Here is a 27,343-nt window from a genome sequence, read left to right on the forward strand (position 1 = left end):
AATAAAAGGTGTCATTTTGCTTGGCTTTTCTCTACATTCATAATGGCTAACACGGTACAACACCCTAGTACTACTGAAATCTTACTGAAAGATATTCTGATTGAAACATTAAGGAGTGTTGTATATTTATAATTTATCTGTGTATCTAAGGAACTCTCCAGTACATGGCTCCAGAAATAATTGACAAGGGCCCTCGAGGTTATGGGAAGCCTGCAGATATTTGGTCTCTGGGATGCACTATAATTGAAATGGCAACGGGGAAGCCACCCTTCTTTGAGCTTGGGAGCCCACAAGCAGCAATGTTTAAGGTAATCCAGTTTAGGATGTGTAACATATGTGACTGTTTTTGTTGAAAAATAAATGACTTCTGTTGTTGCCCTTTATGCTGAAGTATGCCAGGAGCTGTACTTCCCAATATCAGCTGGAGTACTTAGTGTGTGCTGCTGCTTTTCGAGAATTACAAGTAAACTGCCCATTGAAATTGTTTTCTTGTTTGTAGGCTTACAGTCCAGTCTTCTGGCTAAGGCACTGGCCTTTAAACCGAAAGCTGCCAGCTCAGTTTTCACCTTTGAGTCAACGTGTGACTGTACCATGTACTGTGCTTTAATTATTAAAGAAAATATATAAATACATTGAACTACTGTACATCTAAGTAATTGTATGTCTAGATGGTGTTTCACTATAGAAAGTAGGCACTATATATTAAATAAAAGTTGGTTTGAGACATCTTGCATACATTTGTATATGAATCAACTTTTATAAGCACAACCGTGCTGCGTCTCCCTACTCGGTCATAAAGCCTCTTCAAGTTGCATTTGTTGCAGCTGTCTTGTAATTTTTGCAGTGCATTTCATTTTCATTTTTTTTTTTTTTTTGTATAAACAGCTAAATTCCCTCTGATTGCTCAGTGCTTGTAATGATGCAGTTAGCTGGTTCTTCCAATTCTGTTATATAATCTGAAATATAAATGGCAAAAGAAAGCCTATACTAAAGCAATCATAAATATTTTGTTCATGGAAATAGAAGCAATTTTACAATGGCAAGACAGCAGGGTACTTCGTCCTTGCATACGTGATCTTCAAGCTTCAAAGGGTGTGACAGCCTGCTTTGAATTCTTGGAATTGTGCTCCTCACCATTTTTCTGACTAACTGTTGTTTAGTCAATGCCATTATTACATATAATGAGGCTGGCCCTCTACCTCTTCTGCATATGTGACTTTAAATTTAAATTTTGAGTCTCTTTTATTTTATTAACCAACAATGAATATTTTAATGTGCAATGTATCAATGTAAACAACAGATTGTTGTAATGAAAATCGAACTCTCTAAACACTGTTGCATGAGGTGATCTTAGCGATCTTGTCATGTCACTATATGAACATGAATTTACTCTAAGTTCTTACAAAGAAACATGAGCATGTTAACCTTTTCAGGTTTCAGGCAGGACCTGAGGCATGTAACAATGTTCCCGCCCGAACTGAAAACCCGCTCTGATGGGGAGCTAGTAGCTGGTATGCAGAGATACTTTTTTGCCACCTTGGGAGAGAGTGGGAAAGTGTACATGATGCTTCCTCTACCAGTCCAGTGGATTTACCTCACTATCCAGCATGGGGGACACCAAATAGCTGCTCATCTCTGCACCGTTGTTTGTCGTAATGGCTGAAAGTTTTTCTTCCGCGAGGTCCCATTCAGAAAGCATATCTTTCAGACCTTGCGCAGTCATATCCTGCCGTGTGATCGGCAGGAAAATATGTCGTCTCAAGGCATCTCTGGCGCAGCTTCCAATCGTTGTCAATGTAGTGCAAAGTAAGGCTCAAGAATGGGTCCATCGTCCTATTTGACCAGAGATCAGATGTGGCTGCAAAGTGTTGAACATTTTTCAGTTCAGCAGCTACATTTTTACAACATGTCTTGTAAATGTCTGGCAGCGCAATTTTAGAAAAATGTCAATGGCACAGTGTATCTTCTGTCGAGAGTTTTAACGAGGTGTTTAAACCCGCTTGGCTCCACTGTAACCAAGGGAGTCATATCCTTTGCGATGTAATAACAAATTGTGTCAGTTATTTCCAACTCCTTGAACTCTTCTCATACTGTGTGGCATTTGTGAACGCTTGTGTTATCAACATCTGCTTTGCGGAGGCACTTGTTGCTGGGTGCTTGTCAGTCTCTTTTTGTTTTTTTTGAGCCATGCACTGTTCATATTCAGTAACGTGATTGTGCTTCAAGTGTTGAAACAAATTGGTGGTGTTACTTTTGGGCGTCGAAACTGTTTTTCTACAGTGTCTACATCTGACTTCATTTTCTTCGTTGTCATCCTTACTGAAGCCAAAATGTGTCCAGATGACAGAGACTGCGTTTTTCTTTGGTACAAGCTGCTCTTGTTGCTCAGTTGTGTCAGTGTTTAAGCTCTCCATGCTCGACATGTCGGTGGAAAAACGTAACGTAACGTAACGGAGCGGGGTCACGTGACTCCACACGCGGTAGTGTTTTTAAAGGGAAAGTAATCAAAATAATCGACCTGGAAAAATTTGATCGATTATAGGTTCTGAATGTCAATTTCGATTACTTTTCGATTAATCGCCCAGCCCTAGTCACATCATCAATAAACACTAGTTACCCAGTGCCACTGGCAGCCATGCACGCCCAAGCCATCACACTGCCTCCACCGTGTTTTACAGATGATGTGGTATGCTTTGGATAATGAGCTGTTCCATGCCTTCTCCATACTTTTTTCTTGCCATCATTCCGGTAGAGGTTGATCTTGGTTTTATCTGTCCAAAGAATGTTTTTCCAGAACTGTGCTGGCTTTTTTAGATGTTCTGTAGCAAAGTTCAGTCTAGCCTTTCTATTCTTGAGGCTTATGAGTGGCTTGCACCTTGCAGTGCACCCTCTGTATTTACTTTCATGCAGTCTTCTCTTTATGGTAGACTTGGATATCGATACGCCTACCCCCAGGAGAGTGTTGTTCACTTGGTTGGCTGTTGGGAAGGGGTTTCTCTTCACCATGGAAATTATTCTGCAATCATCCACCACTGTTGTCTTCCGTGGACGTCCAGGTCTTTTTGTGTTGCTGAGTTCACCAGTGCTTGCTTTCTTTCTCAGGATGTACCAAACTGTAGATTTTACCACCAATTTAATATTGTAGCAATTTCTCGGATGGGTTTTTTCTGTTTTTGCAGCTTAAGGATGGCTTCTTTCACCTGCATGGAGAGCTCGTTTGACCGCATGTTGTCTGTTCACAGCACAATCTTCCACATGCAAGCACCACACCTCAAATCAACTCCAGGCCTTTCATCTATTTAATTGATAATGACATAATGACGGATTTGCTCACACCTGCCCATGAAATAGCCTTTGAGTCAATTGTCCAATTACTTTTGAGCCCCTGAAATGAAGGGATTGTGTTAAAAAAAACGCTTTAGTTGCCTCACATTTTTATGCAATCGTTTTGTTCACCCCACTGAATTAAAGCTGAAAGTCTGCGCTTCAACTGCATCTGAGTTGTTTCATTTAAAATTCATTGTGGTAATGTATGATCCAAAATTAGAAAAAAGTTGCCTCTGTCCGAATATTTATGGACCAAACTGTAGTATGAACAGGAAAGGATCCAGCTTTGACAACTTTAATGAATCTGCTGTTGATCGGCACAGCACTACTCTATGAAACTATATGAAACTATACAAGCTCTCTCATGCAGGTAAAAGGTGAGCCATAGTATTGCCTGTCCAGTGATGACATGAGTATGTGCTACGTCCAACACTGTCAGAAAATTAACTGTGTTTAAAGCTTCTGACAGGCCTAAAAGATGGGAGCAAAGGATGGGTGACTGTGGATAAAGTGAGAGGCTTAGTGGTTTGGTTAGTGATCAGTCTCATTTGACTCTCTTAGGTTAAACCCAGTTTTGTACAGTAGGTGTGTATCAAATGTAACTGTAAAAAAACTTACATTGATACAGGGAGAATGTACAAACACACTGTGTTTGCAAAATAAGAAATTAACCAATTTCTGTGAAGCTGTGAGGCCAATTAGTTAACCCCTGTGCCATCATATAACCCTTACATTGGTTAAGCCAGGTGAAATTATTCCTTTCTGTCAAGATAGGGATTTTTATTATGTTTATTGTGTTTGTGTTTCATAGTGAATTAGTTTTTTTATTATTTTTTAATCCCTTGTTTTTCTTATCATATGAATTGTAGCATAAGAAGGAACACATACGCATGCAAAATATTAAGCATGCAAGTCTTTTAGAAAGCCATAAGTTGTATTTATCGTATTTAGTGTAATTTTTGTATGTATCATCTAGCTTGTCTCAAAAAATAAACCCTATTATAAAGTATTTGAAGCATACTGTGTTATGAAAGTAGATCATATTGCTCACCCTAGAAAGCTGAATGCAGCATATGCCAGTACAGTGATACCCAATTCTCCTTCCATAATTAAAGTAATCAAGTATTTGTAGATAGTTGAAGGAGTGGAGAGAAGCTGTCTCTTAGTGAACTGGTTGAATTTCATTGTTTGTACTGAAGCAGAAGAAAAAGTGAACACACCCAGTTTGAGGTTTGTGCAAAGAAATGACAGCTGGTGTTTTATTTAAGTAGACTGTTAAGAAATCTGTGTGAGGTGTTTCTGCCCATATTGTCTTCCCTCGATGCTTGAAACACCCTTCCTCTTCTCTTATTAATGCTGCACAAACTACACCTCGAACCCTTTACTTCTACCAGTTAAAAAGTATAATCCTGTGTCTCACTGAACATTACAAGCACAGGAGTAATAGTGGGTAAACAATTGCTTAGTGCAGTTGTGTGCGTGAGTGAGGCGTGCGATGTCCAGTGCTGTTTCCCTGCCTTGGCTGCTGGGTTAGGTGTTGGCTTTTCTGTGATCCTGACTTACTATAGATTAAGCAGTTTTCATGTTATACAATTCTTATTAATATCTGTAAAGTGTAGAGCGAATTTTATATATATATATATTTATTATTATTATTATACCGTTTTAATGCATACAGATTGAAGCTAAGTTGAAACAAGCTGTGGTTTTTATCTGTATGTTTCTTTATACATGAAATCAGTACTAAAAAGATATTTTACTCTTCCTTTATTCTGTTGCTTGTTTAATAACTGATCACACTGAACCAACTAACTATATTGAGAAGTTTTGTGCACCTTAAACATGTGTTTATTGTAACATTAACGTTTGAAATAATTTCTGTCTTTGGGTTTCCAAATTAATGCAGCAACATAAACTGGATCTGATCTTTTGATTCATGTGGTCAGAAAAAGCTTTTAGTCTGCATTTTTGTGCTCTGTCAAAAGAAAACATGTAAAGGATTTGTGGCCATCAGCTGGTTCTTTTATTTTTCCAGGTGGGAATGTTTAAGATCCACCCGCCAGTGCCAGAATGCATGTCTGAAGAAGCGAAGGCTTTCATCTTAAAGTGCTTTGAGCCAGACCCTGACCGTAGAACTACTGCTACAGACTTGCTGCAGGATTCATTCCTGAAGACAGTGAGTCGGAAGAAAAATAAAGGAGTTACACAGACTACATTGAATGAAAAAATAGCTGGTGCGTTTCACAGAGAAAATTTAACACAAGCTATTACCAGAGCTGAGGATAAAGAGAATTGGAATTTAACTTTTTTTTTGGTGGGGTTTTATATGCAGGAGGAAAATAAAATGTAAATGAAGTTAAAAAATTAGAATCGTCTTAATACCATACTAATTCCTGGTATTTAGAGCAATAGATTATAGGCACTATACTCCACATGCTACACTGCCTTTATATCTGTCATTTGTTTTATTAACTACAGGGTTTTTGGAGTTTCTTGTTGTCAGAATATAAAAACAGTAGTTTGTGTATGGTATTATGGTTTTTATGTTCCAGGTTATTAAGCTGGGACAAAATAACATAATATTTGGAATTCTGGGTTCAAAAGTATGCATTTTTTAAGGCCCCATGATGACCCAGCTTCCAGTTCCCCGTTTTGTTCTATTTTTTATTTTAACTTATATATGTAATGGGTCACCAAAGGCTGAGGTAAGAGGCAGCATGTACCACATCACCCAGGGCAATAGGCCTGTGTGCCAGTACAACTGAGAGAGACTTGCAACCTGAGTGTATACTTTCCGAGGATACCAGAAGGCAGGTGACACAGGAGACTTCAGACTTGCCTGAGCCACCCTTCAGAATGATCAAGGAGGTAATTCCAGGGTGTCCCAGATCAGAATATACAGGTCAGGCAAGCTGCCTTTTAGGACTGAGAGGTGATTGACCACCAGAGCCTTCTAGTGCACTGTCCTTACTAGGAAGACCTTTTAAATGGCTTCACAGTCTGAGGCGTACCAAGTTTAGAGTTAGGACAAATGCAATCCCAGTGGGAGAAAAATGCCAGTGTCAGAGAGAGAGACCAGAGATGAGAAAAACAAATGTTTAATTTGATTTTTGATTTGTTATACTTTGTTAATGCCCGGGGGGAAATGAGGTCAGAGTGCAGGACCAGCCATTGTACAGCACCTCTGGATGTGGTTCTTTTAGATGAGCTATTCAACCTTTTTTCAGATGTGTGCAGATAGGACTAAGGTAGTAGATGGTGGGATATGCTTCTAATTTTTTTATAATTTGTATTTCTTTGTTCCTTCCCATCTAGTTATTTTATAGTATAATTTATCGTTTTTATGAGTTTTGCCGTGTTTTTAGTCCTTCTGAGTGAGGCAGTTTGCTTTAAGTGTGTTTTAATATATTTTAGGATTACTGTATGTGTGTACTGATGGAAACAGAAGCACATTTTTCAATCATAGTTGTAACTTGTGCATGTTTTCATAAACATCTGTCAATTTGTTTTGATCCCTATGAGCAGCAATATAACTTGTACAGAGAGGCATTGAAACTTCCCAAACGTGAATGCTTGTTAGGTGCTCCTTTACCTAAGAAATTCCAGTGTGGGAACAGTGCATGATCAGTCACTTGTAAAAGGGCCTTGATTCAAAACTTAAGTTAGACAGATGACGTACTTAGGGAGTTTTCTGTGAATTCCAAAATACCTTGAACGTAACCAGAAGCATGGACAGACTATATATAGATTAACCCGCAACCATTATGTGCCGACAGTAGGCAAGTTTTTAGTTGGGCCACAGAACAAATGAACATCCAAGATATGTTTGCCTTCAACTGAGTACAACAGAACAGAATTAAGACATTAGATTTCAACCCATACTGCTGTAAAAACTGCTAGCTTCGATGGAAATAACAGAGAGGTTCAAGTTCTATGCTATTGTCCTTAGTAAGTAGTGTAAGTGGTTGTATGCCGACATCTGTTACATGATTTAATCCTACATCAGGACAACATCAGGCCATAGCTAGGTGCTCTGGTCACAACAGACATGAGTGCTGCCTTGGCCTGTCTTCTCTGCTGAACTTAACCTCACAGAGAACCTTTGGGTTGCTCTGAATTGCAACCTTAAAATGGCCAACAACATTTGTAGGAATGGGATAACATTACACAACCGCAGATTTAGACATTTATTGGTTCTATGTGACAGTGGTCTCAAGAAGAGGTGACTACAACTGTCTGTGGTATAAGATACTGTAAGATTGTTTAATAAGGTTCAAAGTTGGCATTGTTTTCCAATTGTATGTTTTATATGATATTTTATATTTTTTTTTATCATTTGTTAATGTACAGGGTGCAGCAGAAATAACTCCCACATTTCGAAAAATCACTTTGGGGTCCCCAAAGCAGGTAGAGGGGTGCGGTCCGTTCCATTAGGTATGGTACATAATAAAGTTTTCAGTCGTCACCATGCCATGGTCGGGTGAGCATCAAGGCTTTGTAGTGGAGGGTTTTTTCAAAAATGGCGAATCTGTAGCTGCGACGCAGAGGGTGTTTCGCACGCGGTTCGGTTTACGTGCTAATAAAAGTGTTTCAGACCGGTAAACAATTTTGCTGTGGGTTCAAAGAGTAAGGGTAACGGGAGGTTTTCAAACATCGTCCTCTGTCCTTGGATCAACTAAAGGAGGCTATTCAAGAAAAAATTGAAGGAATTTCGCCCGACATTCTAGTGAGAGTGATTGAAAACTTCCAAGAACGGCTCCAAATGTGTATCAGCCGTCAAGGCCACCATTTGGATGATATAATTTTTAAAACTTAAAGTAAAAAAACATTTTTATATCTATATTTGGGAAATAAAAAGTTTTTGGTGATGCCTCGTAGCATTTTTTTTCAATCCCCCTTTGAAATGTGGGAGTTATTTCTGCCGCACCCTGTATAATGTATGTATGTATGTATACAAAGTTGACCAGTAGATCTTTTTATAATGAACTTTGGCTGCAGTGATCTGTCCTCCATGGGATCAGGGTCCAGATTGAATGCTGACTTCCAGTATCTTCACTGGTAATCTAGCAACATAGGTGGAAGGGCTGGAGCCATGCCCTCTGGAGGAGAGCTGCTGCCAGAGTTCACCCAGATAGGCCTCCTCTGCTTTAAGGAAAACAATACAGATGTAATTAATGACTTTGCTTTACCCTTATCATTAATATGATATATATGTGGTTAAATACTGTATATATTGAAATAATGTTTTGCTAGATTTGTAATACAACACACCTCTTAACAGTTGTATTGTATTTATTATTCAGGTGACTATCAAAGAAGCTTATCAGTTCCAACAAGAACCATGGTGCAAAATGCCCATCTTGTCAATGAAACATCATCATTTGACAATAAAAAAGTTGCTTTAAATTGGTCAAGATGTGAGACCAATCCTTCTATCAATGAAAATAATCTCTCACCCAGTTTTCTCAGGTATGTGGTATGCCTTCATCTTTTACTTAGTCAAAGGGGATATCCATCACTGTACATTCAGGTCCTAGTGTACTCTTCTAATTTTGTAACAGTTACTTTTAATTATATGTTAGCCTTGTTGTTTGCTCTTCCACTTAATGGTCTTTTTCCCTGATGTTTTCTTTCCTGATCCTACTCTGGAACATGTGACCTATATCTGGCTATGTGAAAAGTATGGTTCTTTCAGGTAAACTCAAGTGGCTTTAAGTGGTTGTCCTTGCGCGTTATTTATGGACATTGCAATACAACACGTGCGGGAAATTGAAGTATATTGCTTTCAAAAGGGATGCGTCCTTTATCTTTACGATTCTGGTTAGAATAGTAGTCTTGATTACATGACAGCGTTGCCACATTTCTCATAAACTTGATATATACATTTTTTTCTGAATTAAGTTAGAATTTACTGCTTTAGGGTTTTCACTATTAAATGTATCATATAAACCTTAATCGATTATCTGCAGTGTTCCAGATGAGCCCCTCTATGATACTAGCAGTCCTGCTGCTCCAGAAGAAAACTTGGGGATGTTCATCCTCCGGAAGGACAGCGAGCGCAGAGCAACATTGCACAAGATTCTCTCCGAGGACAGTCGGACTGTAATTCAACATATGCTTGAATCTCAGGTTCAGGTATGTAGGCTGGTTACTAACTCCATGATAGATAGTCAGCTTTAACATTATTAAGTTATTGTTTGAAATTTTTGTTGGTCGGTACTTCATGTGACCTTGACTTGTTTTACATGTGCATTTTTTTCCTGGCTGCAGATAATGTTGTGCTAAATTGAAAGGTCTTAAAACAGAACTAAATAAACTTTTTTTGAACTAACGACTATATCTTTATTGCATTGTGCTCTGTACTGAGATATGAGATTATGTTAAGAAATGCCAAACTCCATGTGTCGTAGATACACAAACCTGTTCAGTTTGATTAATGATGATAATCAGGTTATACACTGCTGTGGATTGGGTAACAAATAAAATACTTTTGAAGGTTTAGATGAATGTATAAGTAATATTGCTATCTACTGCAACTGCAGTGACAGATGTCGCTTAAATAAAAAGTCTTTCTCTAAGTATGTAAAATGAACAAAAATGAAAATGTTCAAAGCTCATTCTCAAAAAATGTACATCACCCGAAGAAGAGATTTGTGGAAAGAAGAAGCTTGAAAATTAAAGGACTAATGCAATTCCTTATAGTAAAAGCTGCTTACGTGTTAATATCTATAGTGAATAGAAAAATACAGTACACTTAAAAATTAGCTTTCGAGATTGTCACCTGTTTTTGACTTTTTTGTATGGGGTCAACTTGCCTGATTAACCTTCTGCATGCAGCCCTCACTTGTACTGCCTCACCCGTCCAGCCCTTTTCCTTCAGATATTGTTCTTTTATCCATTCACCTCCACTTCTGTTTCTCTCACTTTCTCTTCCCCTGTACTTCCATTCCCATCACTCTTTTGCCCACATATTGTCTCTTCTCATCACATGTCCATATCACTTCAGCTTAATTTTCTGCACGTTCTTAGATATCTCTCCTATTTTTGTTGTACTTCCGATTGATTGTCTCACTTTGTAACGTCTCACATCCATCTCAACATTCTCCTTTCTGCCACATCCATTTTCTTCTCCTGCACTCCTTTTCACTGCCCTTTGTTCTAGCTCCATGCACCTTTGCCGGTCTTACCACTGTTTTAAAAAAATCTTACCTTTAATCTTCACATTGATTCTTCAAGTCAAAGCCATTAATGATGAAATTGGATAAATACAGATATCGTAATGTGCAAAAATGTATCCTGCTTCACTAGTGATAAACATGTAAGACATATCACAATTGCTGCTACTATTATGTAAGTGAAATTTAATTACGTTGGGCCAAGGGGGTCTATTTTATGTGGCACAAAGCATAAAGTTTCCATCTGGTTTGCGTTTTTGAGATTTATTGTCACTTCTGTTTTAATTGATACTTTTTTTAGCAGGCTCACTTCTTCAACTACAAATGTGAATATTTTAGGCTGCCTTTGTTCTCATTTAAGCATGTGTTTGCTTTGGTTAAAAGAGGTGATCTAAATTTGAGTGTACTGTTCATTGGACTAATACCTAAGAAGTGATCTATGCTCATACTGGAAGAAAATGCATTTTTGAAAGTTATGCTGCACTTCTTATTTAAAATAAAGCTCAACCAACAGCAGATACAGCATTTTACTGAATGCCATTTAGCACCTGATGTTGAATGTGGGAATAGCAATATGTAAACTACAGCTGAACACAACAATATGCCTTTTTGCACAATATTTAGGGATTCTTGTATTCTAATGCATTTTTGTAAAGTATGTACAAGTTAAAACTTTCAATGGTTTAATCAGTGGGAAACACTTATGTTTATATAATTTTTTTTACATTACTCTGCTTCATATTCATATACTTAAAGGGAGGAGAGGAGCCTGGCTTCACTGCAGAACACATCAGTCAGCTTCTGTCTGGCCTGAAGGAGTATATCCGCAACTCAGATCAAAAAGCCCTAACTGGTACCCTTCAAAAGCTTAATCAAAAGCTGTTTATGGATGGTATTCCCGTCAGTTCCCTGCAGGTGGTGCTGTTTAGTTTCCAAGATGCAGTGAGTATTTTGTTTTTAACTTAACTGTATTTTTATACATATCTCTCTATTATATAAAAAAATCCTGAGGCAAGATGAGACTTTTTACCCTGGGACGAGATGTGACTTTTTTAGAGAGATACTTTCAAGTCCCGTAAGATGAGATTTTGTGCCAAGAGATTTGGCCAAGACCAGGGCCGGAAATAAAAGACAAAGAGTAGATGACAACGTAGAACATCGTAAAGAGGTTCCACAACGTTTACGCGATACACATGCAGAGCAGGTTAGAGGTAATTAAAGTACTAAAACTCGAAAGTCTTAAAAAAATGACAGTAAAGATCACATTAGCGCAAACAACCGGAAATTATTGCTCAGTGAAGTAACAGAACAGCGAAAAGAGATTGAATATATTGTTCAGATTTAAACTTTAAGTCGGAGACTTGTAGATAATCTAATTCATGTTTTCATCAGGGAAAATTTGTTTCTTTCCAATGATGAGGCATATCCGTGAGAATTAAAAGATTTGTTATTTGATGAAATTGAAATCCACATATGAAAAGTGGCTGGCGTGTAGCGTAAGCCAGGGGTTGACGAGCAGGGGGCAGAGCCCCCTCGTTTGCAAAAAAATAAAAAAGTGTACATACTTCATGGTGCAGTTTCGGGTGAAAACAATATAAGTGAAGAATGTGTAGACAGAACTTTTCTTCACTAGAGGTCATTTGTCTCCATTTGTGTTTTTGTTTTTTTTTTTGTTAAATTAAAGAGTTTTACATTAAACTAAATTAGATGCATGGGAGTATTTAATATCAGTGTTTACTTTTTGGGAATATTTCAAATAGTCTTCCCTTTCAGAAAAAGCAGACCACCACTCCATTCTTCCTAGTTACGATTTAAATTTTCTCCTAGTGTAGCTCTCAAGAAGAATGTTAACCAAGACTGACTAAAAGTACCCTGTCTTTATCACATTTCTAGCTGAATTTGATTCGCCGCTGTAACCTCACCATGGTGGAGCTTTCCAGCCAGTGTGTTGACTTCAGAAATCCTCACAGTCTCACCACTTGCTTCTGGTGATATATGAGCACAGGGTTCACAAGTTGTTTTTCAAAGTATTACTCCCACCTCCCTAGAACATCTCCTGTAAATGTTACCCTTCTGGTTTATCGTAAATTTGTTAGACTTACCAGAAATGCTTATCGGGTTCATCTACTCTCGCCTTGAAGATTAACACCCACAGATAGAAGTATACACACACATAACAATCCTATCTAGACAAAGTCTCAAGTTGTGTCAATTGCCAGTCACTCCACAATATTCTGCATAAGATACTTGATACAGAGATTCACGATAACCAGCGTAACAAATATATGGCTGTCATCAAAACACGCAGAAAAACTCAACTCTTTTGGTTACATGCTACTTACTAACCAAACTATGTCTGTCTTTTACTGCAGTTGTTTTAATTATTGAGGAGCTACCTCAATAGCCTTGATAAACTCTGTAATTATCACAGTAGCTATCCAACTGACACTTTATACCCATTTACTATTTCAATCACTGTAGATAAAAAAAACAAAGTATAGAAAATATAAAAGCAACTTTGTATTTAATGTATAACAATCCCAAATTGAAGAAAATATAATATAAAATAAATAACAAAGTCTGGATATAAGCAGTCTTAGAAAATCTTACTGAAAATCAGAAGTGTCAAGTGGTGGATGTTCTTGACGATTTTTGTTTTAGTAATTTGGGTTGTTAATAGTTACGTTTTCTGACGTCCAAATGAGATGATCTCACATCTCTTGATTGTTCATGTTGCCCTTCTGTTGTTTTTCTCCCTCCACTTTTTTTTCCTCTTTTTGGGCTGTAAGACTGGCCATATTTAAGTTATAATGCACACATTAGGTTTTGGGACATGTGACCTTGCACACATTTGATTGACCGTCCTGTCCTAATGACGAATGACGCTGGTCAAAGTGTTTGATCTTTTAAATACCTCTGCGCTCATTTCTTTCCCAAGCTGTAAACTAAAAATAAAATAATAATAAAATAACTGAAAATAAGCTGACTGGAACAAATGGATAAATTACAAGTACAGTACAAAAGGATTCTTGCAATGCCTGTAAATTCAGTTCATCATGGTTCTTTTGAAGTATTAAAATTTAATGCAAACAGTTTGCAGTTAAAAATTAGAAGATTTTCCACACCAGAATACCCTCCTTTCCTGAGATCACCATTCTCACAGCCATTACTAAGGTATCATATTACTTTGCCAGGAATAGTTCCTAAGAGTTTTCTTTTTGCATGGACGTTTATTTTATCCTTCGCTACTGCTCTTTCATTCATGGCCTACCAGTACTTCTCACACTGCAACATAAACCTTCGTACTCATACTTAAGAAAGGCCTCTTTCTTTGCTTGTTTTCACAGATGGTTTAGCACTTCTCAGACACTTTGGTTTACAAGTCATCTTTTAAAAATGATAAATGTTGTATATTTTTTTCATGCCATACATGCATTCCATTTTCTGTACCACACAGTTAAAGTGCACTTGTAGTGAAGATTCATGATCTCTTTTACTAAGTTTTCATAAAGAGATTTGTTTGACATGTCATAAATTCAGAAAATGGCATGAGACAAAGTGAAGCTGTATACATTGTCAGGAACTTGATAACCTGTGGTAACATTTTGTGGAAGGCAAGTTCCACAATATACACTGCTCACAAAAATTAAAGGAACACTTTTTTTATTGGGCCTGGCATGAAATCAATTAAACCTGTCTGATAATTTTCTGTTTGGTTAAGCAGCTGAGGTCATTGTTAATCACTTTCAGCTGTATTGGTGTTCATGGACTTAACGACAGGTGCACTAAAGTGGCAACAATTAGAAAACCCTCAAAACAGGACTGGTTTTACATGTGGAGGTCATTTCAAGTTTCTCCCTCTTGATCTTTTTTGGCTGGTTTTCCACTCATGCTAGTTTTGGCTTGAGTAATTATCTCTACTGGCAGTATGAGGCGATTCCTTAACCCTACAGAAGTTGCACAGGTTGTCCAACTTCTCCAGGATGGCACATCCACACGTGCTGCAGCAAGAAGGTTTAATGTGTCTCCCAGCACAATCTCCAGAACATGGAGGAGATTTCAGGAGACTGGCTGTTATTCTCGGAGAGCTGGACAGGGCCATAGAAGGTCCATAACCCATCAGCAAGACCAATACCTGCTCCTTTGTGCAAGGCGGAACAGGCTGAGCACTGCTCGTGCCCTACAGAATGACCTCCAGAGGGCCACTGGTGTGAATGTCTCTACCCAAACAATCAGGAACAGACTTCATGAAGATGGCCTGAGGGCCCGACGTCCTGTAGTGGGCCCTGTGCTCACTGCCCAGCACCGTGGAGCTCGACTGGCATTTGCTCAAGAACACCAGAATTGGCAAGTCCGCCACTGCGCCTGTACTTTTTACAGACGAGAGCAGGTTCACCCTGAGCAGCTGTGATAGACGTGAAAGAGTCTGGAGAAGACAAGGAGAACGATATGCTGCCTGCAACGTCGTTCAACATGACAGGTTTGGTGGTGGGTCAGTGATGGTCTGGGGAGGCATATCCATGGAGGGACGCACTGACATCTACTGCGTAGGAAATGGTGCTCTGACTGCCATAAGGTATCGAGATGAAATCCTTGAACCCATTGTCAGACCCTACGCTGGTGCAGTAGGTCCTGGTTTCCTCCTAATGCACGACAATGCCCGGCCTCATGTGGCAAGAGTATGCAGGCAGTACCTGGAGGATGAAGGAATTGAAACAATTGAATGGCCTTCACGATCCCCTGACTTAAACCCAATAGAACATCTGTGGGACATTATGTTTCGGTCCATTAGGTGCCGCCAGGTTGCTCCTCAGACTGTACAACAGCTCAGGGATGCCCTCATACAGATCTGGGAGGAAATGCCACAAGACACCATCCGTCGTCTCATTAGGAGCATGCCCCGACGTTGTCAAGCATGCATACAAGCTCGTGGGGGCCACACAAGATACTGAAAAGCATTTTGAGTAGCAGAAATCAAGTTTTTGAAAAAGTGGACTAGTCTGCCACATCTTCATTTCACCCTGATTTTAGGGTGTCTACACAATTGAGCCCTCTGTAGGCAGAAAACTTTTATTTCCATTAAAAGACTTGGCATCCTTTTGTTCCTAAGACATTGCCCTGTCGTTATTTGTATAGAGTTCCAACTTCATATTGAGATCTGATGTATCTAATGTGTTTATTTAAAGTGTTCCTTTAATTTTTGTGAGCAGTCTGCATTCCCCAAGCCATGAATTGAATATTGCAGTTGTTGCTAATATATCCACACCATTTATGCAATTTCAAAATTATAAACTTAACAAAACATTCTCAAATCCCTTTAATCCAATTCAGAGATATCTAGGACCATAACATTTCCCAGACAAGACACCAGTATATCACAGGGCTCACTTTTTCACACACCCACATTCACAGTCCCACTACTAATTTTCAAAATCAGTTAACTCAAACTAGAATTGCAAGAAGAAGATTAGGTAAAGTCATAAACCAACCCAAACAGGATTTCAGGATAGTCTTTTTAAACTGTCATCTCAGAATCGGAATCCGAATCAGAATATCTTTATTGTCATTGTAACAAATACAACAAAATTAGGTGCAGTCCCTGCAGTGTCAAAATATAGTCAACTGTGAAAAACAGTAGTTATTCATCCTTTGAAAGAGCTAAATATTTCATTCTGCATATGTGTAATAACGCTGTACATTTGTGGAGTGCACCTAGCAAGCCGTTGTATTATCATGTTTATTTGTGTCTTTTCCATCATCATCAACCTACTGTGGATTTGACTCACACTCTCACAGATTGTGATATATTGCTGTTTTTCAATTCCCGTGCTTGTGTACTCTTATATTTAAAGAGGAGTATAGTCATATTTCTGTTGGTGTTGTGTTTCTGCAGATAATGAGTTGTTAATTCCTATTAGATTTCACTGTCACACACACAGTTTTGTGTATTTGTTGCATTTTTAATTTTTTATGCTTGAATTTTTATTTTACTGTTTACAAACTGGCTGATTTTTAGTCTTATAAATCATTGTAATCCTATACATGAATTAAGTGTTCTAAAAACAGTAAAACCACATGGTAAAGTATTGTATATTTCAGTTCTGTTATTTCCACACGACTTACTGTATCTCCTACTTCCTTCTTACCTCACTCATGAACAAGACCCTGAAATATTTAGACTCCTTTGCTTCAGGCTGCACCTTATCCCCAACCTGAAGAGGGCACTCCGCCCTTTTCTTGGTCAGAACCCTGACTTCAGAATTGGAGGTGCTGATCCTCATCCTGGCCACTTCACCCTCCACTGCAAACTGTACCAGTACACATCTGAGGCAAGAGGACCACATCACCTGATAAAAAGGAAGAGATGTGATCCAGATGCCACTGAACTGGACACCTTCCCCTCCTTGGCTGCATCCAGTAACTCTATCCATTAAAATTATGAACAAAATCAGTGACAAAGGGCAGCCCTATCAGAGTCCCACACTTACCAGGAACAAGTCTGACTTACTGCCGACAATGTGGACTAAGTTTTTGCTCCAGTTGTACAAAGACTGAATAGTCTGCTGCTGCAGGCCCAGAACCTAATATTGCCAAAGTATCCCCTTAGAAGAATCCCTGAGGGACGTGATTGTATTTCTTTTCGAAGTCCATAAAACACTTATAAACTGGTTAGGCATATTCCCAGTGAACTTTAGCTATATAACAGAAATGTTGAAAATGGATGAATGCACGAATACACAGACACACAAATAGACACTCATCCTTTTATTAAGGTGTATTATATATTCTCGTCTCCTTCAAATCTGTGAGATTTGATTCAATTGCTGTTTTAAAAGGACACAGTTTCTTAAATGGGTCACTTATCAAAGGTGATTGCAATAGGAGAAAAGTTAAGACGCAGAACATTCTTCTCTCTTCTTCTCACTCTCAAGTTCATGACTGTGCTTTTTTTTAATGAACTTAAGTTTCCAAACTGTTAAAAGGACTCAGTGTATCAGCGGTTTTCTTTATGTGGGTGTTATTCTATAAAAAAAACCTTGAAACGTTGCCCTTCACTATTCATTTTTTTAATCTTGATTCAATATTTTTGCATAAATGTGTATACAGTACTGTAGCTAACACCAGGATGGAAACAGTGACGCCACACGGAATTAAAAAGAAAATAAGCCTTGTAAACTTTTGCCCTTTGATTATGCATTTTCACACGTGACCCAATAGTTTTGCATAGATGTGTATACTATATACTATATGGTGTGCAATATAGTGAGCACTGAGATGCACAACAGTGACACTAGTCAAAATGAATAGCTCAGCCCTTCATTTATTGGCTGTGTGTTTGTTTTATTCAAGTAGGTTTGCTCAACTTCCAATCTTTAAACAACAAATACAAGCATTCCATCTGATCTTGTAAATGGTTAGTTTCAGTTACTGTATTCTGTTAGTTGGTTGTAGTGAAAGCAGTCACTCTTTTTGTCTCTCTTCCACCAGATTTTCAATTTCTTGCTTACTCTATCTTCCTCTATTCCGTTAAAGCCGTCATTTCTATTCTTGGAATCCCCTTTTAAATTCTCTGTGACATCATGAGTAGGCTAATATAGCCCTTCTGGGAAATATTATTCTGAAATGTCAGTGCTACTCTAAGGACACAGTTGCTAGCTAATAATTTTATCAGTTTGCCTGCCAGTACAAAACTTTACAGATGATGCTTCTAAACTGTCTATTTCTTAATATTTTTGTCATTGCATTTTAGATTTCATCTTCATAAACATTTTAAAGTGCATTTAGATAGATAAATAGATAGAAAGATACTTTATTAATCCCAAGGGGAAATTCACATACTCCAGCAGCAGCATACTAATAAAAACAATATTAATTAAAGAGCAGTAAAAGCGCAGTGCAAGTTAAAAAATGCAAGGTGTAGCGTGCAAGGCAAGTGTAACAGTTTATATTCTTGTATAATGTTAACGTTTACTGATCCCCGAGTGGAACTGAAGAGTCGCATAGTGTGGGGCCTGAACGATCTCCTCAGTCTGTCAGTAGAGCAGGACGGTGACAGCAGTCTGTCGCTGAAGCTGCTCCTCTGTCTGGAGTTGATCCTGTTCAGTGGATGCAGTGGATTCTCCATGATTGACAGGAGCCTGCTCAGCGCCCGTCGCTCTGCCACGGATGTCAAACTGTCCAGCTCCATGCCTACAATAGAGCCTGCCCTCCTCACCAGTTTGTCCAGGCGTGAGACGTCCTTCTTCTTTATGCTGCCTCCCCAGCACACCACCGTGTAGAAGAGGGCGCTTGCCACAACTGTGTGATCGAACATCTGCAGATTGCAGATGTTGAAAGACGCCAGTCTTCTAAGGAAGTATAGTCGGCTCTGTCCTCAGTTGCACAGAGCATCAGTATTGGCAGTCCAGTCCAGTTTATCATTCAGCTGCACTCCAAAGTATTTATAGATCTGCACCCTCTGCACACAGTCACCTCTGATGATCACGGGGTCCATAAGGGGCCTGGTCCTCCTAAAATCCACCACCAGCTCCTTGGTTTTGCTGGTGTTTAGTTGTAGGTGGTTTGAGTTGCACCATTTAACAAAGTCCTTGATTAGGTTCCTATACTCCTCCTCCTGCCTACTCCTGATGCATCCATGATAGCAGTGTCATCAGCGAACTTTTACACATGGCGGGACTCAGAGTTGTATTGGAAGTCTGATGTATATAGGCTGAACAGGACCGGAGAAAGTATAGTCCCCTGCGGCGCTCCTGTGTTGCTGACCACAATGTCAGACCTGCAGTTCCCGAGACGCACATACTGAGGTCTGCCTGTAAGGTAGTCCACGATCCATGCCACCAGGTATGAATCTACTCCCATCTCTGTCAGCTTATTCCTAAGGAGCAGAGGTTGGATGGTGTTGAAGGTGCTAGAGAAGTCCAAAAACATAATTCTTACAGCACCACTACCTCTGTCCAAGTGGGAGATGAATTGTTGTAGCATATAGATGATGGCATCCTCTCCTGGTATACGAACTGCAGATGGTCGAGGGTGTGGTGGACCTGTGGCCTCAGGTGGTGAAGCAGCAGCTGCTCCGTGGTCTTCATCTCATGTGACATCAGAGCAACAGGCCGGAAGTCAATCAGCTCACTAGGACATGATACCTTTGGGACTGGGGTGATGCATGATGTTTTCCAAAACCTCAGGATTCTCCCCTGTTCCAGGCTCAGGTTGAAGATGCACTGTAGAGGACTACCCAGCTCCAACGCACATTTAAAATAAATGTGTCCCTATATGGAGATCATGTTCAGGTAGCAGTTAAAGTGTGTAAGCAAGTCCTGCTCTTTGGTCCATAGCACATTTGTTTTGGTAATTAACTACTTTCTGGTGCCCCTCTGAGTAGACAGAGAGACACTACTTTATTTGTACCAAGGGTGTAATTTAGCTTTTAGAGAAGCTAAATAAATAAATATAACAAACATCAAACCTTAAACCCCTAATGCACATCGGAATGAATAAAAAGAAGGAAAATTTCTTACTTGGCTAGAAAAGAAAAAAGCAGCCACAGTAACAGTGAATAAAAGGTGTCCTTTTGCTTGACTTCCAATTATGTTCAACAGAAAACACAGAAATAGCTAAAATGCAAGAAGCAATAGAAGAGAAAATAGCTAAGGGTCGCATGCTTCTAATAAAGGGAAAACATTGGTACGGTTACAGTGACTGAGGTTTTTAAAGTGCATCCCAGCAACAACACACACAAAACATATGACAGCAAGCAACTGAAACATTTTTTTTTGCTATTCTCTGACTTTAACCTGAATAAAATCTGTCTTGCCGAAACTCTCAAACTTGACGAGTGACGATGCCACAAGACAAATTGCATAACTAACCAGCTTCATGAGCAGTTACTTAGCATTCTTAGAAGAGGAAATGTTGCTGCTAAAATTACTAGTCTGTTAGTAAATCCTTGTATCCTTGGGTGAGCAGGCTGCTCTCAATATCCTGTCCTAACCAGACACAGACTTTTTTTTTAAATGACTTCTTAATTTTGATTTACAGCAAACCTCTAGTTGACAAAGCTATACATTGAGAGTTAGGACAAATAGAACAAATATTCCTGTGCTGTATATGGGTTTTATTTGAAAAAGGTGTAAAATGTAGTTTTGTTATTGTTATATAGGTAAAGAAGGTTTTGAAACAGCAGAATATTAAGCCACATTGGATGTTTGCACTGGATAATCTTCTCAGAAAAGCTGTACAAGTTGCAATTGCTGTTCTCCTCCCAGGTATAGTAAAATCATTCTTCAATTTCTGCAACAGTTATAAAGGGAGGGAAATAATTTGACCACTGAAAATGTGTATGAAGTGAAGGGAGAATATAAAATCATGTGTTTTATGTCCAATTAAATTAAGGTAAGGTGTCATTTTGGCACAGAGATCAGCATTTCCTTATAGCTTCAGGTCACATCAGAGCTATGGACATTGTCTTCAGGCCTACATGGACGTTTCTCCAGATACCGCAGCTCGATCGCACTTACCAAAGAAACGTGTGTTAGGTTGATTAGTGCCTGTGTGACTGCTCCATTCAGAATTTGGTGCTATTTTGAATTACCCAGTGCCGTTGCTTGTTCTCCTGCAATGAAATAAGCAGGTGTGAAAAATTGCTGAAATGAGTAAATTAATTGTACACTGCCCAACTATAGACACAAATTTTGCTCTTTAAAATGTGTTTCTTTTGTGTCTGGAAGTTTGTTTTTTTTTCTTTTTCTGTGGACCTTCATACTGTATTTTTATTGTATAGGTATTAACACTAGTGTTATTTGTCTGTCCTTGTTCTTTAGAACTCAAGCTGCATCTCCAGTCGTCTTTTGAGACTGATGATCAAGAAACAGTGGATCAAAATGAGGATGTCAAAGAAAAAGCCATAGTTTCTCCTTCTCCGATAGAAGACGGTCAGGACAGTACACTCCGATATGAGTTAAACGGAGACACTGTCGGTACCTGTACATTGCAGAGTGCCTCAGTAAATGTCAACCCACTGGTACTTCAGTTAAATGGCCTTAGAGCAGAAACAGTCAAGTAAGAGTGCATTTCTATTGATTTAATTTAGTCAAGACCTTTTGTCAAAAAATTTTCTGCACTATTGTATAAGTGTGTATAGCACATCCCTAAAAATGTCACAGTGGTTATTTAAAGTTATGAAGATGGCTTAGCAAAAGTTCTTCAACATATTATTAGTTATATTGGTAGGGCAAACATATTCCAACGTCACTGATCAGGACTTCAAATGCTAACTCAAGTTGCCGTAGACTGGAGCCTATCCTGGCTGTCCTGAGTTCAAGGTAGTAAATGACCCTGAATCGGGTTTGTGTGCATTGTAGAGCTCACTCGTGTCCACACAAACACACACCCAAATATATTTACTTACACCGTATTTTTAAAACTGGAACAGAGGAAGGTAAAGTGACTGGTATAGTGTGTCAAAAATCCTGTGGTAGAATTTTATCTACTAAGCAGCATTGCCACCATCCACATCCACGAATGAGCACATTTGAAATTAAAGTTAAGGAACCATGAATATATAAAACAAAATCCTGTGGTCCGTCTGCTCTTTATATTTTGTGTTGACATATCAAAGCATCCAGTCTTTCACTTACATTTTGTTACCCAAAAAGGCTTTTAAGACGTGACCTACAGATATATCAACTAGAAGAATTTGTGCAATTCTCCCACTGTTTTATTTTTTAACAAAACCAACATTTCACGTGCATGTGTGCTAGCCGTGTACAGTGACTACTTGGTACAATACAGTTTTATTTGTGCTTCACAGCGTTTACTTACGGTTTATACAGTCTACTTTGCCTAGGTACAGTAGTAGCCTCTTCAGCAGGAAAGCAGAGTCTTGTAAGTTGTGCACATACAGGACATCTCAGTCTTAACAAATGATAGCCGAACCACAAGAAGGTATGTCATTCTCCGGCCTAGGAGGTTGCTAATTGCAGTAGCACATTAAAAGGCAACTAACCTTGTTTATATTTTAGAATTTAATGTTGGAATATTTTAAAGGTGAAAATTAAATAAAAAATGTAGATAGAATCTTATATGAATTGTTTATGACCATACAAAATGATGCCATCAAATAATTAACTTCCGCTTTTTAAAAGAATACAGTGGCTAACTATATTGGAAGGAACTTAGAAGTAGTAAATAATAATAATATTAACTTCAATTAAGGATATCAGAAAATGATGAACTATAGTTTTACTAGAAGCAAAAATGTAAAGCTCTTACAAGTGAAGATTCATCTGCATTGTAGAATGTGAAACACCAGATGATGGGATAAGAAAAGAAGACCTTCAATCCATTTAAAACTATTGCCCAAATAATAGAGAAGGAAATAAAATAAAATATTGGAATTTTTTCCTCTTTTAGAAAGGATATTTTGATAGACATTAAATTGTGAAAAAGGCATACTTAAATAAATGTCCTCTAATTATTATGTAAAAGAAATGTATGCTTTTTTTTCATTCAATAATTTAGTTACATTAAATTTAGTTTTTGTACATTTTATTTTAAAATGGCCTTATTTTTAAAGACTTTTTATTTAGCATTGTGACAGCAGTTTTGTTTCTTTTAAAGCCAGCACTTTTTACAGTGGTTTCATGTGATTTTTATTTAATCATGCTTTTTTTCACAGTTTTAATAACCCTTTTATTTATATTGATGCACTTTTTAATGTGATTATGTCATAAATGTCTTTGCATGAACTTAATGGTACAGTATTTCATACAATATACTGTATAGCCCTAAAATATGTTGACTGCTTGTCCAAGCCACATTCATCACCCACATATTTTGGGAGCTCCCAATGATCCTTTACAGGGAGAAAATATTTTAATATGTACTTTTGATGTCAAAGGTTGTTCTCACATTTTTCTGGTGTTTCTTATTATTTTCCTTATTCCGTCACTTATTGTAGGTGTTTAAAGTGTTCTGTCTTATGCCACATGCCACCCTCTGTGTCCTTATACTGATAAAAAATAGAAAGTGACTTTCTCTAGCAAATGTTACCTTTCATTCTTTGCTGTGGAATAAATCTGAAATATGACTTCATGCAAATTAACTTTCAAATCTGTATTAATGTGCTTGTTTAAAGGCTAGACCCCATACATTTCCTAGCATAAAAAAGGCTTGTAGTGCCTGTAAGTGTTTTGTCTGAGCCTGTTATTGAAAGAAATAATTTTAAATTTTTTCATTTCAATTAAGAGACTTTTATATGGTATTTGCAGATTACTGGCTCAGCTTACTGAGAAAGAAAGGGAATACCAAGATCTGCTGAGGAAAATGGTGAAGAGAAAGGATGAAGAGATTGATCATCTTCAGAGGCAGAAATCCTCCGCTCCTATAGGTACGGGTCAGTTCTCAAATTGGACAGTCACAGTGGTGGGAGTTGGAGTGTGCTGCTCTTCTTTCTCTCTTCTCTTTATATATATATATATATATATATATATATATATACACTAATAAAAGGCAAAGCCCTCACTGACTGACTGACTCATCACTAATTCTCCAACTTCCCGTGTAGGTAGAAGGCTGAAATTTGGCAGGCTCATTACTTACAGCTTACTTATAAAAGTTGGGCAGGTTTCATTTCGAAATTCTACGCGTAATGGTCATAACTAGATATATACTGTAATGGAGTTGAGCTGGATGGCCGTGGGGGGTGTAGTTTCGTGTGACATCATCACGCCTCCCACGTAATCACGTGAACTGACTATCAATTTAGTACGTAGAAAACCAGGAAGAGCTCAAATAAGTGCTGAAGAAAACATGCATTATATAATTGAGAAGGCAGCGAAACAATAAGAAGCGAGTGACTGACGTATGCAACCATATTTATGAGTGCTGCTACTTCGGAAACAAAACACGGTGTAAACCTACAGTTTAAATTAAGTTCATAGACAGGCTGCTGCTGGCGTTTGTAATTTAGTGCCTGGCCATATAAGGCCGTCCGTCAGCGGCAATCCAATAGAAACACTGCCGCTAAATATTCACGGGTGAAGGACTGTGCTTATGCAGAGGAAGATGAGATGGTCAAGGTAGTGTTTGGCACAAACTCAGCGAAACTGCGAGAGAAACTTTTAAGTGCCGGGTCTTAGCTAACATTACATACAGCCGTGGACATCACACGAGATGGCACCAGCACAGCTGGGAACCTTCGATGCATGAACACCAAGCGGCTCACGTGAACTGACGCAGTGCACAGACAAAAAGCAACAGTTCCAAAGAGTAATTTAAACAATTGAGAAGACAGCAAAAAAATATGAAGCGTCTGATACATACAAGCATATTCATAAGTGCAGCTACTGCGGAAACAAAGCACACGGTGGAAAAAGTGAATGTCCCGCTAAAGGAAGACAGTGTAAAAAAAAAACCCGTGCATGCAGTGTGTCACATCTCGGATAAAGAGGAAGACGAGCTGTTTATTGATGCAGTAAGAAACGAATCAATGAATGAAACCTCTTATCTTAACAACGATTGACAAACACGGAATGTAACTTGAACACAACACATCCTACAAATACGAACCTGATTGAAAGAAATAATGATAATCAAATCCTTGATGACAGCAACACTCAATAACACTCACAAAACAAATACTGTATATTGACAGTCATGTTACGTTATTTTAAAAATGTTCCCTTTTCTTTTTCATAACTTCTTTAACACATTACTTCTCCGCTGCGAAATGCGGGTATATATATATATATATATATATATCCCGATCTACATACTCTCAAATAGACAAGCCACACGCCGTGGTGCAATTGTAGAGGCTTCGCCTCTAGCGCCGACATCTGAGGTTCGATTCCCGAGAATGGATGCACTGAGTATGTACGCGCGCTTCCCGATTCATTTTACCCTCGCATCTCCTTGGTTTGGGACATATGAAAAAATATGCGGTTAACGCAGAATCATGTTACATTATTTTTAAAATGTTTCCTTTTCTTAGCACAAGCACAGCTGCGAAGCTTAGATGCATGTACTCCATAACGCGTTAAAAAATAACGCATTTAATCAAACTTTCAATTCCAAGCAAAGGGGAACTTTTGTCAATGCATGATTTCCTGGTACATCGATTACACTGATGCACACATCACAGCTACAAAAATGTTAGAGTCGGAATAAAGCGCGTTCCTACGACTGATCGGAGGGAAATTTCATTTCAAAAGACTACCTGAGCGAAGCCTTGATAAAAGCATGGTTTTGTGCACACTGAAAAGCAAGCAAAATTAGATGCATTACAGAAAGCTGAGGATCATTGGACTTCCATGACCGTTAGTAAGGTTAGTAAGTTAGTTAGTAAGGTTACTCAGAGTTTAAAGATTAAGTTGGTCAAATTAACTTTTTATGTTTCTGACTTATTTTTTTAAGAAGAAAACTGCACTTTATGTTGAAATTTTGGTTATTATTATTTAAAGACAATACTATTCTGAAAATGTACTTAAGGTACTTAAACTACCACTTTATTTTTAAGTCTGCCCAATTTTAGCCAGAGATGATATTTTTGTTTCTGTTTTGAATTGAAATGCAGTTTAAAAGCTTTTTTTTTTTCAGAAATTAAAACAGCTTGAGTTTACAATATTCATGTCCATGTCTATTATTTGATTCTGTAAGCCCACTAAAACCCTTTTAAATTAAAAAAAAACATTTGCGATTTGGGGCAAATTTTCATGTGTGATTACATACAATTAATCAAGAATAATTCTTACACAGCCTCTAATTAATTGGATTAATTTTTTTAATTGAGTCCCACCCCTAATATATATATGTAGATATATATATGTAGATTTGTATATATATGTGTATATACAGTATATATGTACATATGTATATGTATATATGTATGTATATATATGTGTGTGTGTGTGTCTGTGTGTATATATATATATATATATATATATATATATATATATATATATATATATATATATGCCAGCAACACTCATAACAATGACAAAACAATTACTTATTATTATTATTACTTATTATTATCATTAAAATGTTTCCTTTTCTTTTTACTTCTCTGCTGCGGTATTTTGCTATAGCTATATATATATATATATATATATATATATATAGATATATATATATATATATATATATAGATATATATATATATATATATAGATATATATATAGATATAGATAGATAGATATGACAACACTCATATCAATGACAAAACAATTACATTAACAATCATCAATGTTTCCTTTTCTTTTTCATAACTTCTTTAACACACTACTTCTCCGCTGCGAAGCGCGGGTATTCTGCTAGTATAATATAAAATCAAACATCTGTCTGTAGTTAAGAGAACTACATAATGGATTTAGATCTGATTTTTTTTTTGTATAATTTGCTTTGACATTCCGGTTGATTTTGCGACTTTTCTCATCGGGTTAAGTATTATACTTTGATTGCTGCACTGATTCATTTGTGTAAATCCAAGAGACATGCTACAGGCCGAGGGGAGGGGCAAGCTGGACCTCAGGAGTAGGGAGCCGGACACTCAATCGCTAGCCTCTATTTGAGTTGCTTTAGCTCTCGCCACGTGTTCGAGCGTACCTTGCCTCCGCTTAGCTAGCGATACCGGTTTGTTCTGCAGATATTATCATTTAAAGATCATTAAAGATTAATGTTTGACGTTTTTGCAAGCAAGATCAGAGCTACATGTGTTTTAGAGCGTACCTGCTCATTAGCAGAGATATCACGGCCATGTGCTGTTCTCCCCATGTGGGGGATGCTCTCCCATCACAGCTGAACACGATCAGATACAGTACCAAAGTGTGACATGTGAACG

At 38.0% G+C, this 27,343-nt stretch overlaps 1 protein-coding gene across 3 annotated transcripts in view; it reads left to right on the forward strand.

Moving 5' to 3' along the window:
* Window positions 1–27,343, forward strand: part of si:ch211-1i11.3 (mitogen-activated protein kinase kinase kinase 5) — a 116,151-nt gene that overhangs the window by 67,752 nt on the left and 21,056 nt on the right. For all 3 annotated transcript variants that reach the window (XM_039739906.1, XM_039739907.1, XM_039739908.1), the window contains exons 19-26: window positions 151–308; window positions 5,363–5,561; window positions 8,631–8,796; window positions 9,297–9,462; window positions 11,259–11,444; window positions 20,662–20,767; window positions 21,323–21,560; window positions 23,771–23,889. In XM_039739906.1, the coding sequence (XP_039595840.1) occupies window positions 151–308; window positions 5,363–5,561; window positions 8,631–8,796; window positions 9,297–9,462; window positions 11,259–11,444; window positions 20,662–20,767; window positions 21,323–21,560; window positions 23,771–23,889 (1,338 nt within the window). The remainder of the gene's footprint in view (window positions 1–150; window positions 309–5,362; window positions 5,562–8,630; window positions 8,797–9,296; window positions 9,463–11,258; window positions 11,445–20,661; window positions 20,768–21,322; window positions 21,561–23,770; window positions 23,890–27,343) is intronic.

Source organism: Polypterus senegalus, chromosome 17, assembly GCF_016835505.1.
Source record: "Polypterus senegalus isolate Bchr_013 chromosome 17, ASM1683550v1, whole genome shotgun sequence".
NCBI classification, from domain to species: Eukaryota; Metazoa; Chordata; class Cladistia; order Polypteriformes; family Polypteridae; genus Polypterus; species Polypterus senegalus.